General features: G+C 37.8%; 1 protein-coding gene across 1 annotated transcript; it reads right to left on the bottom strand.

The window, feature by feature from the left end:
* Positions 1-2,925: 2,925 nt before the first annotated feature.
* Positions 2,926-7,530, bottom strand: LOC132110252 (fibroblast growth factor 4B-like). Its single transcript, XM_059516842.1, has 3 exons — positions 6,911-7,530; positions 5,669-5,772; positions 2,926-5,046 (listed from the first exon to the last, which is right to left on the bottom strand). The coding sequence occupies exons 1-3, from the start codon at positions 7,203-7,205 to the stop codon at positions 4,870-4,872; spliced, it is 576 nt and encodes a 191-aa protein (XP_059372825.1). The 5' UTR covers positions 7,206-7,530; the 3' UTR covers positions 2,926-4,869.
* Between the last annotated feature and the right edge of the window lie 5,340 nt (positions 7,531-12,870).

Raw genomic sequence — 12,870 nt, 5'->3', positions numbered from 1 at the left:
TAAGAATGCTGCTTATACTTTTATTCAACAAAGATGCATTAAACTAAACAAAAGTTACTGTATAGGAATTCTAATTTTGCAAAGAATTTCTTTTTCAAATAAATGCTGTTCGTTTGAACATTCTATTCATCAAAAAATCCTGAAGAAGGAGCTGTTTTCATTATTGATGTAAGAAATCTTTCTTGAGCACCAGATCATTGTGTTAAAATGAGTTCTGAATGATCTTGTCGGGTAATGGCTGCTGAAAATTCAAGAATAAATTGCATTATTAAAATAGAAAAACGTTATTTTAAATAGTAATGATATTTCAAAATATTACATGTTTTACTAAATATTTAATCATAAGCTAAAATCATATATTCGCATACACTGAACATAAGGAACTTTCAAAAACCTTACAAAAACGAAAAATCTTACAAGGCTCAAACTTTTGAATGGGAGTGTATTCGTCTGTGATTGATTGTATTGTTAGACATGTATTGCCTGAGGTCATGTAATGTGTTATTTGTAACATAAGTGGTTTTGACTTGCCCTTGAAGAGCTCTACATGTGTCACAGCCTCTCTGTTCCCACAGAAGGACGGCCCATACGCATGACCACAGACAATGCCAAAGCAGCCAAAGTGTCTCGTTCCACCTTCCTCCTCTGCTTCCTTCTCCTCCCTTCAGCTTGAAGCCACCACCTGGCTGCCAGAGCATCAGCAAGTGAATTACTCTCAATATACTTTCTGTTAGCGAACACATTGCTGTGAGCTGTTAGGCAATCGGCCCGTCTTGTGAAGTCTTTGTGCTCTTGAGAACTTGATAGGCCTGTTATAATATGAAAACAGTACTGGTCCAAACAACTGAATAGAGAAGAAGCACTTGAGAGGTGGATGGATGATTATTTTGTTGACAGAAAATTAAACTGTCGCAGTTAGGCGGCGAAGAGAAACTATTTTTAGGAGGGCCTTTACAACCCTCATACATGGCAGACTAAGTTTATTGGAGCAAAAAGTTGTCATTCTTCTGGGCAATGATAGGGCTCCATTTAGCCCCAGCTCATGGCCAGGAATACATGTGTATTAAGTGACCACACCTGTCTCACTTCGCCTGTCCTGCTTTAAAGTGATAGGTTTATTTGAATATACTGAGTGCTGAGTGTGTATTGTAAAATAGGGATCAATGGCATGACTTCTAATTTATTCAAAAGTACATTACAAATTACAGTGACTTCAATTAATCTCTTTTCTTTTATGATCATGATTTTAATTTCTGAATTAAAAGTAATTTTGATGTTTTTGGAGGAACATAAATTTAAAACGATTACCTGTCCTTATATATTAATAGCAAAAAAATAAAAAAAATAAAAAAAAAATTGATAAATTGATTGGAGTAACATTTTTGTCCACTAAATCATTCAAGCAGTGCAACCAACACACAATAATTTTTTTTTTTTAAAATACAAAAATTTGCATGATAAAATATATAATAGTCTGACATTTTATGACAAGGCAGGGTTAGTTCAGGTATAAAATTTCAAGTGATGCCATGTAACATAATGGAATTATAAATTAATATGTATAGTATTTTATTTTTTAAATATTAACTAATATGTATACACATGTTTTCGGGGTGCAAGGAAAGTATATTAATTATTATTTTATTTATGTATTTTTCATAATAATTTTTTTTTTTTTTTACATTTAAACCTGTCTTGAATATATTATAAATTATTTTATAAATGATAAGAAACTAATCTGAATTCCTCCCTGAATTTAGGATGTGTTTTTATCTTTTTTTTCTCTCTCACTTTTCCCCCCTTACCTGTGAAATATGAATGTAAGTATCTTGTGTTCAAAATAAATAAATTAATTAAAGTACATCCAGGTTTTCAGATAAAAGACAATTGAGTGGATGTTGGGGTAAGTGTGCATTGTCCTTTGTCATTCATATCTCCTTTTGTTATCCTACACTTACGTGCCAGTACAACATGGAAATGCATAACTCTTTGCATAAAATGTCAGTTTGTGGATTGTACTAAAGAAAGACAATAGCACTGGCAGTTGATCTATAAAGAAAAAGCCAATCATGGTGTCACAAAGGCCAGTCGGACATATCTGCTAATTAGTCAGCACACAGAAAAAGGAAGGGCCTATACATGGGAAGGGCTGGAGTGGAGTCCTCCTCTGAACCTTTGGAAACGTTCACAGAAGTTGAAAGAGAGGTTTCCACTCCCATGGCTTTGTGGATGGCAAAACCACCCAATCTGTAAACTGGGCCTTGGCAAGTTAAACAACAGCAGCAGAGTGTCTTGGCAGTGCTGTCCTTGTAGAAATATCAGGCACAGCTCTCCAGGCGGGTCCGCATAGTCTAGTGACACAAGTCTGTGAGAGTATTTTTAGCTTCACCAGGGAAAGGCCCCTTTCTATAGTTATGCTTGGAGATATTCTAGTTTTACGTGTTTTGTGCCATCACAGCTGTCGGTTTCATTGAACCTTCATGTGCTTTTGTAGGAAGAATTAAAACACGCAGACCAGTATGATTTACACATTTATTAACCTTCATTTAAGTTAGGGGTATCATCATGTGCACAGCACATACATCACAATATTTAACAAGACCTGTATAAAACTACAGACAATATTTGGTAAAACAGGATTCAGAGCACACTGCTACAGGACTCAGAACATTAGCCCATTTACTAGAGCTCTGCCATGGATGCAAACACAACCGGCGGTTCATGGATAAGCCATCTGGGAACTGACAGAGAAATAGTATAACACATTAAAAAAAAAAACCTTCTTAAAGACGATCATGCTCTGTTTTCACTAATCTTAGGCTACTAGGTCATGCCGGTTGATATTGCATTTTTCTTTTTTGGTTAAACAAATCAAGACCAATGCTTTGTGCCAGTTCTGCATTGTGATGAGGGTCAGAGGGACAATTTGCCTTCAGTGGCCATTCGGTCTATTGTAAACAACATCCACACTGATGCAAATCATGTCAATTTGGAAAGAGGTTTGGCACAGCTGTGTTAAAGAGAAACACGGGACAAGCTCTCCCTCCTCCAGCATTAGCTCAGGTAGCTCAGAGTCATCAAGTGAAACTAATTGGTCTGCACATCCAGACAGGGCAAATTTGGACATCTAACAATTGAAATACCACAGCTTTGAGATTACACACACAAAAAAATAAATAAAATAATAATATCCGAATGTGTTCATGCTTTTGAGGTCAGTCGGTGAGTTTAGCGTCAAAAGTATCCTTTAATTTTTAAACACATTCTTAAGAGCTTCTTGAAGCCCTAACGACTATCCATTCATTTTCAGTTCAGGTACATTTTTAGTTTCTTTCAATGAAGTGTACCTGCAGGCCTATAACCATTGTGAAGACAATAAGGAATGCTTTTTCAAAGATAATATCTCTCAAATAAATGTTTTTGAAGGTTCAAGAATGAAAGCTTGTTTATCCCTGCATGAATGTATCATATCTTAATTTAACTAACATTGTATACCAGGTTTAAAGCAGCTTCCCAGTTTTGCACCATATTACATTTACAAAATATATAAAGAAAAATATAGGGTTACTGGTTGAGCATATAGTATAGACTAACAGCTGTCTGTAAATATTTCCAACATGATTATCCTTTCTAAAAGTATATCACAGCGTAAAAATAGCTCAAACATGACAAGGCGCAACTAGGACGCAATAGCCGCCAGAACTTCACAGAGTAGCAGTAGCCTCAGAAAACTCAGAAGAGCAACTTAAAACTAAACATTCTATGTCAGCTGATTTTCAAAGTAGGAAACTGTCAGTTCGAAACTGCATGAGGTAGAAAACGACAAAAAAACGTGCCTCCTCGTAACTCACTATGGAAGTTGTTTTTACATCAACTCTTCATTGATTTGCACACACAATACTGTAATTTCTTTGTTTCTGTGTTACCACTATGGAAAAACACTGCTCTTTAACATGACTGATTTCCCCGGACACCCAGCTTAGACTGACTTGACCTTGTCTTTGTACAGTATGTCTCTTTAAAGGGGCTCAGGGCACAGTATCTGCATTGCAATGCCTTAGATTTTTTTCAATTCATGTCCATATGTTAAAGAAGCTACTTCTCTCAGTCCAGAGCCTTAGAGATGCGACAAAGATTGATTGCAGATAAGCTCAAAGTTCAACCCCCCAGCAAAGCTAAAAACAGATTTGAAGGGGTAGAACTTCAGTACGCTAGAGTAAGCCGATACTGCTTCAGTTAGATCCGAGCTCCACACAAAGGAGCTCAGACATTGGACAATATTGCTCCAGTGCTAATACTGTGAGGGTTGATACACCTTAACGATTGGAGGCTTGATCTAAGACTCACATATTCTTTCCAACTAAGGCCAAATGGAGTTTAGTCAGCGTAGACGCCATATTGAATTTTTCGCGATTGAAAACGAGTCTTCGACTGATAGGGTGGATCGTTCAGCAGACTCAAAACTGAAATATGTCTTTCCACAAACTTTCCCAATGACAGCATTTGTTGTGAAAGTTTGAAACTTTGTTTTCATTCGTGAGAAAATAAATATGGTGTCTAGACCGACTACCTCTCCAAAACCGTTCCTTTATAACAAACAAACAGTGCAAAAAAAATAAAAAATAAAATTTACATTGTAGGAATTTCACTTGTATATGAACACGTGGTAGCAGCAAAGAGGATAAATTAACAAATAGCAAATAAATTAATTGTTGTCTTCGACCTCGGAAAGAGGACGTTGTGATGAATATAAAACCAACAGATAAATAGTCTAATATATACATACATAACACGATAAACTAAACTTCGTGTGTAATTTCTGTAGAAAGTGCATCGCAGTTCCTCCGCCTTGCGCTTCTCCAAACGAGCTCAGATTCTAGGCAAGAAATGTGTCACCGTCATGGACGTCGATACTCGATTTCCTTTCTTTGTTTTTCCAGTCTTACTCAGTCCGATGTACATCCCGGGATGTGCCAACGATTCGTACGCATTGTAATTATTTGCAAGGAGCTCTTCTCTGAACTTGCATTCATCTGTGAACTGCACCTACAATGAAAATGATATAGCAATTGTTATTTTCATTGACATTTCAATAGACCGTTCCATACATGGAGAGGAATTTTACGGTATAGCTGTTTGTCATATTTTATCATCTACATCAAGGGGAGAGCTTTGGACTTTCTTCAGAATTGTTTTGCCAGGGGCAACCGAGTTAATAAATCCATGGCCCTGGCTGGGTTAAAAGGACCTATACCATCAAAATAAGCGATTTCTGGGTCATAGAAAAGTTTAGGTGTTTGGGGGGTTTAGACCAGTGCGTGACGAAATCTGAGAAGGTAGCAGTGTGGTGTTTGGGTGGTCTTTTTGGCCAGTTCATCTTCACTCTGGGAAGGACAGTAGGTGCATGTGTTGGCTGGCAATGCTAAGAATGGAATGCGTAGCCCGAATGATCTACTGCGCTACCGTTCCTGGGTTCGTCCGTCCCACAATGAAAACACCAGTAAGCACTGGAGGCACGCCACAACTGAGTTCAACAATGTAGCATTGTCAGAGACAGGGAGGGAGGCCGGTGGTGAGGGGATACATCTCAAGTACAGGGTGATATGTCATCGAGCTCCGATAAGGACATCCACGGGCGGAAACCCGTTGTAAATCATTTCATACTCACAGATCCGAAAAGTTTCCCTTTGCTGTTCATGGCCACGAATAGCCCGCTCTGGACGCCAAACAGTGTCACAACTCCCCTCTCCACTGGAGATATCTCAAGAAGACCTAAAACACACAACAAAGACAAATAAATGACCTTGTCTGGCTTATATCTTTAGCCCTGTCAGGCAACTCCCAACGATGACTGCCTTTCTAAAAATTGCACGTGTTTACGTCTACGTTGCCAGTGTATCCTTTCTGAAGGAAATGACACTTTCCGCCTCTTCAAATTCTCGGTAAAACCACTAAGATATATCTTTAAATGACTTCTGCTTTATTGTAAACGAAGTCTTTTCCCAATGAATCGCCATGCATGTCTTATTTAATTGAAGCTTTAATTGATGTGTCAAAAAAATCGTAAAAATTTTTGTTTAGCCTCTAATGAATGTTGACAAACATAACCAGAACTTCTTGAGTTTGTTTTTAGGAACACATAAAGTGCGTAAACACAGATGCCTAGAACGCCTGTTATATATTCCATTTGCCTTGAACAGACATTGGTTTGAAATTCTTAAAGTTATGGTCCAATATTTTTTTTAGCCTACTGTCATGAGAAAACCTTTTTTAATTCAACAAATTCATTCATTCATTCATTAATAAATTCATTATTATGTAGTTCTTTATAAAACCATTTGTAATGGTGTGAAATTAAATAGACTTATCTAAAAAAAAATGAAAAATGAACTTTTTAATCTCTAAAGAACCATACAGCAACTCAAGAACACATACTGTATACAGCCAAAATGGTGCTTCATATAAGAACGTCTGAACCAAAGAATTACTGAAGAACCTTTATTTCTTAAAAGAGGTAAGGGTTAATCAACCGTAAAGGATGAGTTTATCTCGCTCCTAACTTTAGGCTTGGGATTTTGGCCCCGTTCCTGTCCTGCTCTGGTTACAGAGACCTGTGCGTAACGCAGGATGCCAGATGCTGGTGCGCTACCACACCTGACTTGATTCGGAACAAGCTTTGTTGCCGTTATAAAACATGACATTACGTTGGATTCGTGTAACTCAAAGTTTTATTATTACATTATTTTTTTCACTGAATAACAGCCACTGCGCGTTAATTGTGTTCATAAACGATCTTTTACCTTTCTTAATTATGTAGGCTAATTCTTTTTCATAATTCAAATTTTAATTTGGGTGTCAAATCCAACAGAAGATGCAGCATGCATAAAGTCAAATAACAGATGAAACTTACTGTAACGGTTTTCGTTGTGCACGCCGGTAATTCTACCGTCCGGTAATACTTGGAGATGAAACCCGATGCCAACATTGCAGTAGAGACGTCGCAGTCTTTTAATGCCCGTGAGATAATCACTGTCCCGGATGATATCTCTTTTTTCCCCGGGGATTCGGGCTAGAGAACGCGAGTAGAGGGTCTCCCAGCGTCGCTCCACGGGTCCGTTCTGCCCACCGGGCAGCGGAGCGCAGCGCACTGAGCTTGTCATAAGTCCTAAGACCACTATTGGTAATAGGGCTGAATGGACACTCATCCTTCTGAGCGGTATGAGCGTCTGAAAGAGTTGAAGACACCAAAGTGCCGTCTTTTTCTATAATTGTGTCGGCAGCCAAAAAGACGCATAAAACAGCTTACTCACGGACAGAGCTACGGTCAACCATAGTGTGCGGCATGAAGTCGCGCTCAGTGGGTTTCCTCTCAAGACACTACACACAAGACTGGTGTTCAAGCTGTTTTGTTTTCACACAAAAGTTGGAAAATGTTGACCGTCAGTTCTAGCCCCGCTCAGCCATGCTACATTTCCCTCGACGACGATATTTATATCTGCAGCGAAATTACATCACACACCACCTAGTGCATGACGGAGAAGCCTTCTGCGCCACTCCGAGCACACATGATTCCTTATAATGTGCGCACGTCCATGCCGTGGGCAGTGAGACTACAGCGCGCGTGTGTGCTCGCGTGCGAGTGAGAGAGGCGAACGTCATAACCGATCCCTTACAATAAAACAACATTCGTTAACTTTGACAGTGCACTGCCATTGTCCATGGTAATAATGTCTTTATCAGCCTCAAAACTGTGCCCGAATCACTGTCAAGTCATCTTGTTATTTGTCATCTTGCGCGTTATGGCTTTGACACCCCTATAATAAATCATGTATAAATGAAAATTTCTCATTTTTAACTACCTTCAATAATATGTGAGTTATTTAGAAAGTGACAAATAATGGTAGCCTACTTCTTTTGCAGATATATCCAGCGATACTGATACGTTGCTTTGTTTACCGCATTTCTTTTCGTAAAGGTCTATTTGGGGGCAGGTGGGAAATTCGAAAGTTACTGAAAATGAAACCTTCCGTATGAAATGCGTTAAATTAAGTTTAATGTGGGCTATGCACTTTGCAAAACCCCTCAACAATTCGCTTTATATTTAGTTGTTCTGTCTAGGCTTCCTTTATAATCGGACAGAAATAAGATAATTTATGTAGCTATGGGAGTTGAATCGCAAAACACAACGTTAACAGATTGCAGTGTCAGGCAGGAGACTATTCTATAACTGAACAATAACAGGAAAAAACACACAAAAAAACAAAGTCGAATTCGAATTTGCAAATACTAATTTAAGAAAGTTAATCTGTTTCGCGAAAGAACAATAGTGTAAAAAAAAAAAAAAGATAATAGGAAAATGGTATTCATAATGGGATATAAATTGTTAAATGACTCAGACTTTGATGTGTAAACATTTATAAAGTCTGTAAAGGAGCTTTTGCACATCCCTCTGACAGCGTAAAATCTGCTAGATAATTCAGCCTGACAATTCTGTACCTGACCTCTTACGATTGTCTAGTTGTGTATGTTGTGCGTCAGAGCATTGTGGGGGAGAACACGTAAACAGCTGGACGCATCACGCTGTGAGTCAAGCTTTCTCCGCGGGCCCGGGTAATGCGCGCTCCCTGCTGCTCGTGTAGAGGATGCGACGTAAAACGGAAAGACCATGGGGGATGGTGAAAACACTTATCAACATAAAAGTAAAACACCTAGGCCTACTTGAAACCTCAGAAGATTGTAATTTGCGTTATTGATAGAGGATAGTACGTGAAAAAAGAAAAAGTAGCCTATTTGGACGCTTTTACCACACTTGGTAAAAGTGAATGTCTTCGCGCCACATGATAAAATAGCAAACATTTAGTTCCAAAGAAAACACAACCACACTTTTCAGGCAAAACACAAATGATTTCACATTTAAAATAATCAAACAATACATTTAATGTTCAAAATTAAGACAGGTGTTTGTTAATTTGATGAACTAGTTGCGGTTACTCTGTTAAGACACCCGTGTGAACTTGCATGAACTTTATGCATTCGCAAAAAAGAAAAAAAACTTTGCATAAGTTGGTTAAAATATCACATTTTGACTTTGATGCACATTTATTTCTTCATAACATGGACAATACTCGGAACAAACTATAATGAAAGAAAATATAATTTTCATAATTTTCAAAAATAGTTGGCTAAATTAATTTAAAAAAAATAAATACAAATTTGCGTCCACCCCAATGTCTTTGTATTTGAGGCAGTGGTTCATGTCCAGAACTTCATTACTTAAATAAGGGTAGGCCTGTATATTGATTTTAAACGTATAAATGCCTACTTATTTGAGACTGGTTTGTTTATACAATCCATTATCCAAACAAATCCCATGACGACGTTTCCTCCAGACAGAACACTCTCATCTCTTAACTTCAAAAGGGAGAGTTAAATACCTGACACTGAGCCTGTTACCCTAATTGCTCAATTGCTTAACCTGTAGCTAGGCGATCTCACCCATCCAGGCTAAATGTTGCTTGCTGATGGCGGACCTCTGCACACAGGAATGGGTCGTTTGTCAGGCGGTTCATTTGATTTAAGAATGTGTGGCTGGTTTTATATACATGTTGGCGGCACAGACGCTGATCCATTTGGATTCCCAAATCGAAAATGCCTGTGATGCTTTATATCCACTGCTGAATTATCATGACAAAAACTCAAACTTTATATACCAGAAGTTATATTTAGACCCACAATTTAGTCTGGAGCTAACCGATAATGAAACCTTTATATAAATGAAAGTCATTGTGTTGCATTTTAAACCGAGTGCTTGTTTTCTATGCTTTTGGAAGACAAAAATGCCGGTGATATAAAGAACAAGCAACTAAAACACAGCTGTATCAACTTTCTGAAACCAAGCAGCGGAATGAAGTGAATTTTATAATAACAGGGCGCTCGGCCGCTCTCCATGGTGCTGCAGTCGCGCTCAATCGCCTTAGTCCCGCCTCTCAAAACTGTATGGAAATAAGACGAATTATGTTCAGTCAAACACTTAAAAACGTTTGGGGATAAAACAATGAGATCGGTTTAGGATATTTTTTGTTAATTAATAGTAGCGTGAATATGTAAGGACAGACCAACGCAGTCTCACGACCAATGTATGCTGTTTGTAACAGGTGAGGCGAATTAGATGCCATGCTCGAGGATTTGGATAAATCAGGCACGATTCCTTTAACTGTGAGTTCTCACAGTAGCTAATACAGTGATATTATCATAGTGTGTTGGATTTACCGAGCTAGTGTTTAAAAGGTCTGTACCTCCTCTAAAATATCTTTACAAGTTATTTAATTCCAGTGCACCCAAAAACTAATTTATAAGCATGTCAAACACATAGGTGAAAACGCGACCTTAAAATAGTGGATTTACTGCAAACATAACTGGCAAATGATAAGGTCCTGTGATTTCACAGCAAACTGGACAGAAGTCAGTGCTTCCCTCTATAGGACACTTTTGGAAATACAGTGTGAGAAGAATTTCCAAACGCTTACTCGGACTGTATGGGATGTTGGACTGCATTAACATTCCTGACATCGTGTGACTAATTCAAATAGGATTTATTTTCCCCAGACAATTAGGCCTACTGTAAAGTTTAAAAATCGCTTTGTTTAATCAAGACAGAAACTCAAAACCTGTGTGTGAGTGGAATTTATTTTCAGTGCTTTTATAAAGCCTGTGCTTATAACTCAACCATTACTTTGCTCAGAGCATTTTTTTCGTATCATATGTAATCTATTTTAATGACATTCGCAGTAATAACCCAGAAAAGTAGCTTTGTCTAAAATATGAAGCATTTCACATCTCAGCAACCTGTCGATTCTGTGTCATTTTATCTGATAATAGCATTAATAAATCTAGCATACCACTTAAAATAGTAAAACTGGAAGCAATATGGTGTGATGTTAGTGCAGAGGTCAGCAACTCTACAATGTCGCAAAGATGGCCAGTAGGAGGCCTTTCTGTACGAACAAAGACCCCTCCGGCTCTGCTGGGTCAATACTTGAGGAATTCCTGACGATACAAATTAGATGGGCACGAGGAGCAGCCCTTTGAGGCCCTCGGCCTGAATCGAAGTGAATTTAATTGGAGCGGTTTTCACTATAGTGCACGGCTGAGAAAGTACTCGTTGGGTAATTGAATTATCAATCGATTTTAAAACATCGGAATTATTTTGGAAATAATAAGTTAGGCTATTTGTTTGTTGATTGTACACCTTCTGTTCTCATTCGAAATGTATTAACAGTCCAAACTTATGGCCTTATGTTTTTGGCAGCAGGGTTAATGAGCGCTTATGCCCTCGACATGTCGGCAGACGCATCATTGTTGAAGGCAGGTCATCAGAAGTCGCTCGATCGGGACGCTGAACCTTAACCCCTGGGTCTCTGTTTACTTGGTATATGCCACTGAACTAATAGGGGCGTCGTGTGCCTGAATAGGTAATTAGAACTAGGACCAAAGAGCACGAACAACTTTGCACACAGGTTCAACGAATTGTTTTGGACAGAATGAGTTTTTATTTTTTTATTTTCAGTGGCTTTTTTAGTCATTTACATCAGTGATGCATAAACAGAAACTAATTTTTTTTTTCTTAAAAAAACACTAAAGCTGTTACTGGAAGGTTATTATATGACATCAGTCTTCATGCAACCAAATTGGATCCAAATTCAGTCTTTATTTAAAAAAAAATACATAAATAAATTAAATAAAAAGGTATCGTAAATCTGAATAATCTGTTATCCATCATTCTGATTAATATAGAGATTATAGAATAACAGTTGACGTCGCGGAAAGCTTTGATCTCGCCTCTTATGTATTTATGCATATGAATAGGTATGTGGAAAATAAGCTATTGGGAGGGCAAGACAAATGTTCATTCAAACAGTTCCATTTATCTAGATTCGAGCATTCCTGTTAAGTAATATTAGAGTTTGGCACTCAACAAACTATACAACGCGTTACGCTTTCTAAGACATCGGGGATATCTTTCTTTTCATCGGGGATTCCCTTGTTTCTCAGATCACAGGCTCTCGTCGTTTAGAAAAAGGAAAAAGAATATCTCAAGCGGCACGGCTTCCCAGGTTCCCCCAGAGATATGCCATTGTGACCGCCAGGAAGCTCTCCAACCTGCGAAGTATAGAATAACACGTCTTTTCCCCTCCTATATAGATTTCAAAAGCTCAGATCTCTGTTCGTGCAAGTAGCCGCTCTGCGTGCGAAACAAATGTTGTTACAGCAAGTAGGCTATGTATTAAAACAATAAAAATAATCGTATTTTATATGAGTATATTTTACAAAGTAGTTGCGTTTTGCTTTTCTCCCATCGATTTTTTTTATTATTTTTCTAGATGATGTCACTGAGCCAGTTAAGGAGAAAGGGGGATGGTCCCAAGAGGGAGTCCCTTTTTTCTGTAGACTTCTGTAGGCCTATCTATGCAATCACTACCACACTTGCGATGAATACGTCTGCACCCATTGTCATTAATTTAACTGTCAGTTTTAATTAAGGTCCATATAATTTGTATTTGTATTCTAGAAACAGGGAATATAATAAGGTGGGAACGAAATCAAATATCTTTGATCATTCATCATTCACTCTATAGTATTTTGTCCAAAATGCTAGGATTCACAAAAAAATAATAATAATAATAAAATAAAATTATATATATTTTCATATAATTTATTGGTGACATTCCTCAAGATGTTTAGCTTTCAGTGTCAAACAATGCAATTTTAATGCATTACTCAGATTTACAGTGTTAAATACATCAAAACTATGCTTCAGGGCTGATGTATTAAGAAATATGAAACTGAAGAGTCTACTCTCATGGGATTGTT

Source organism: Carassius carassius, chromosome 2 (genome assembly GCF_963082965.1).
Source record: "Carassius carassius chromosome 2, fCarCar2.1, whole genome shotgun sequence".
In the NCBI taxonomy this organism is placed as follows: Eukaryota; Metazoa; Chordata; class Actinopteri; order Cypriniformes; family Cyprinidae; genus Carassius; species Carassius carassius.
This window is presented reverse-complemented; position numbering and strand designations above follow the sequence as displayed.

Coding starts and splice junctions, on each gene's coding strand:
- LOC132110252 (XM_059516842.1), bottom strand. CDS start 7,205: ATGAGTGTCCATTCAGCCCTATTACCAATAGTGGTCTTAGGACTTATG. Junction 5,773..6,910: donor GCACAACGAAAACCGTTACA/GTAAGTTTCATC, acceptor TGTGTGTTTTAG/GTCTTCTTGAGATATCTCCA. Junction 5,047..5,668: donor AAGGGAAACTTTTCGGATCT/GTGAGTATGAAA, acceptor TTTTCATTGTAG/GTGCAGTTCACAGATGAATG.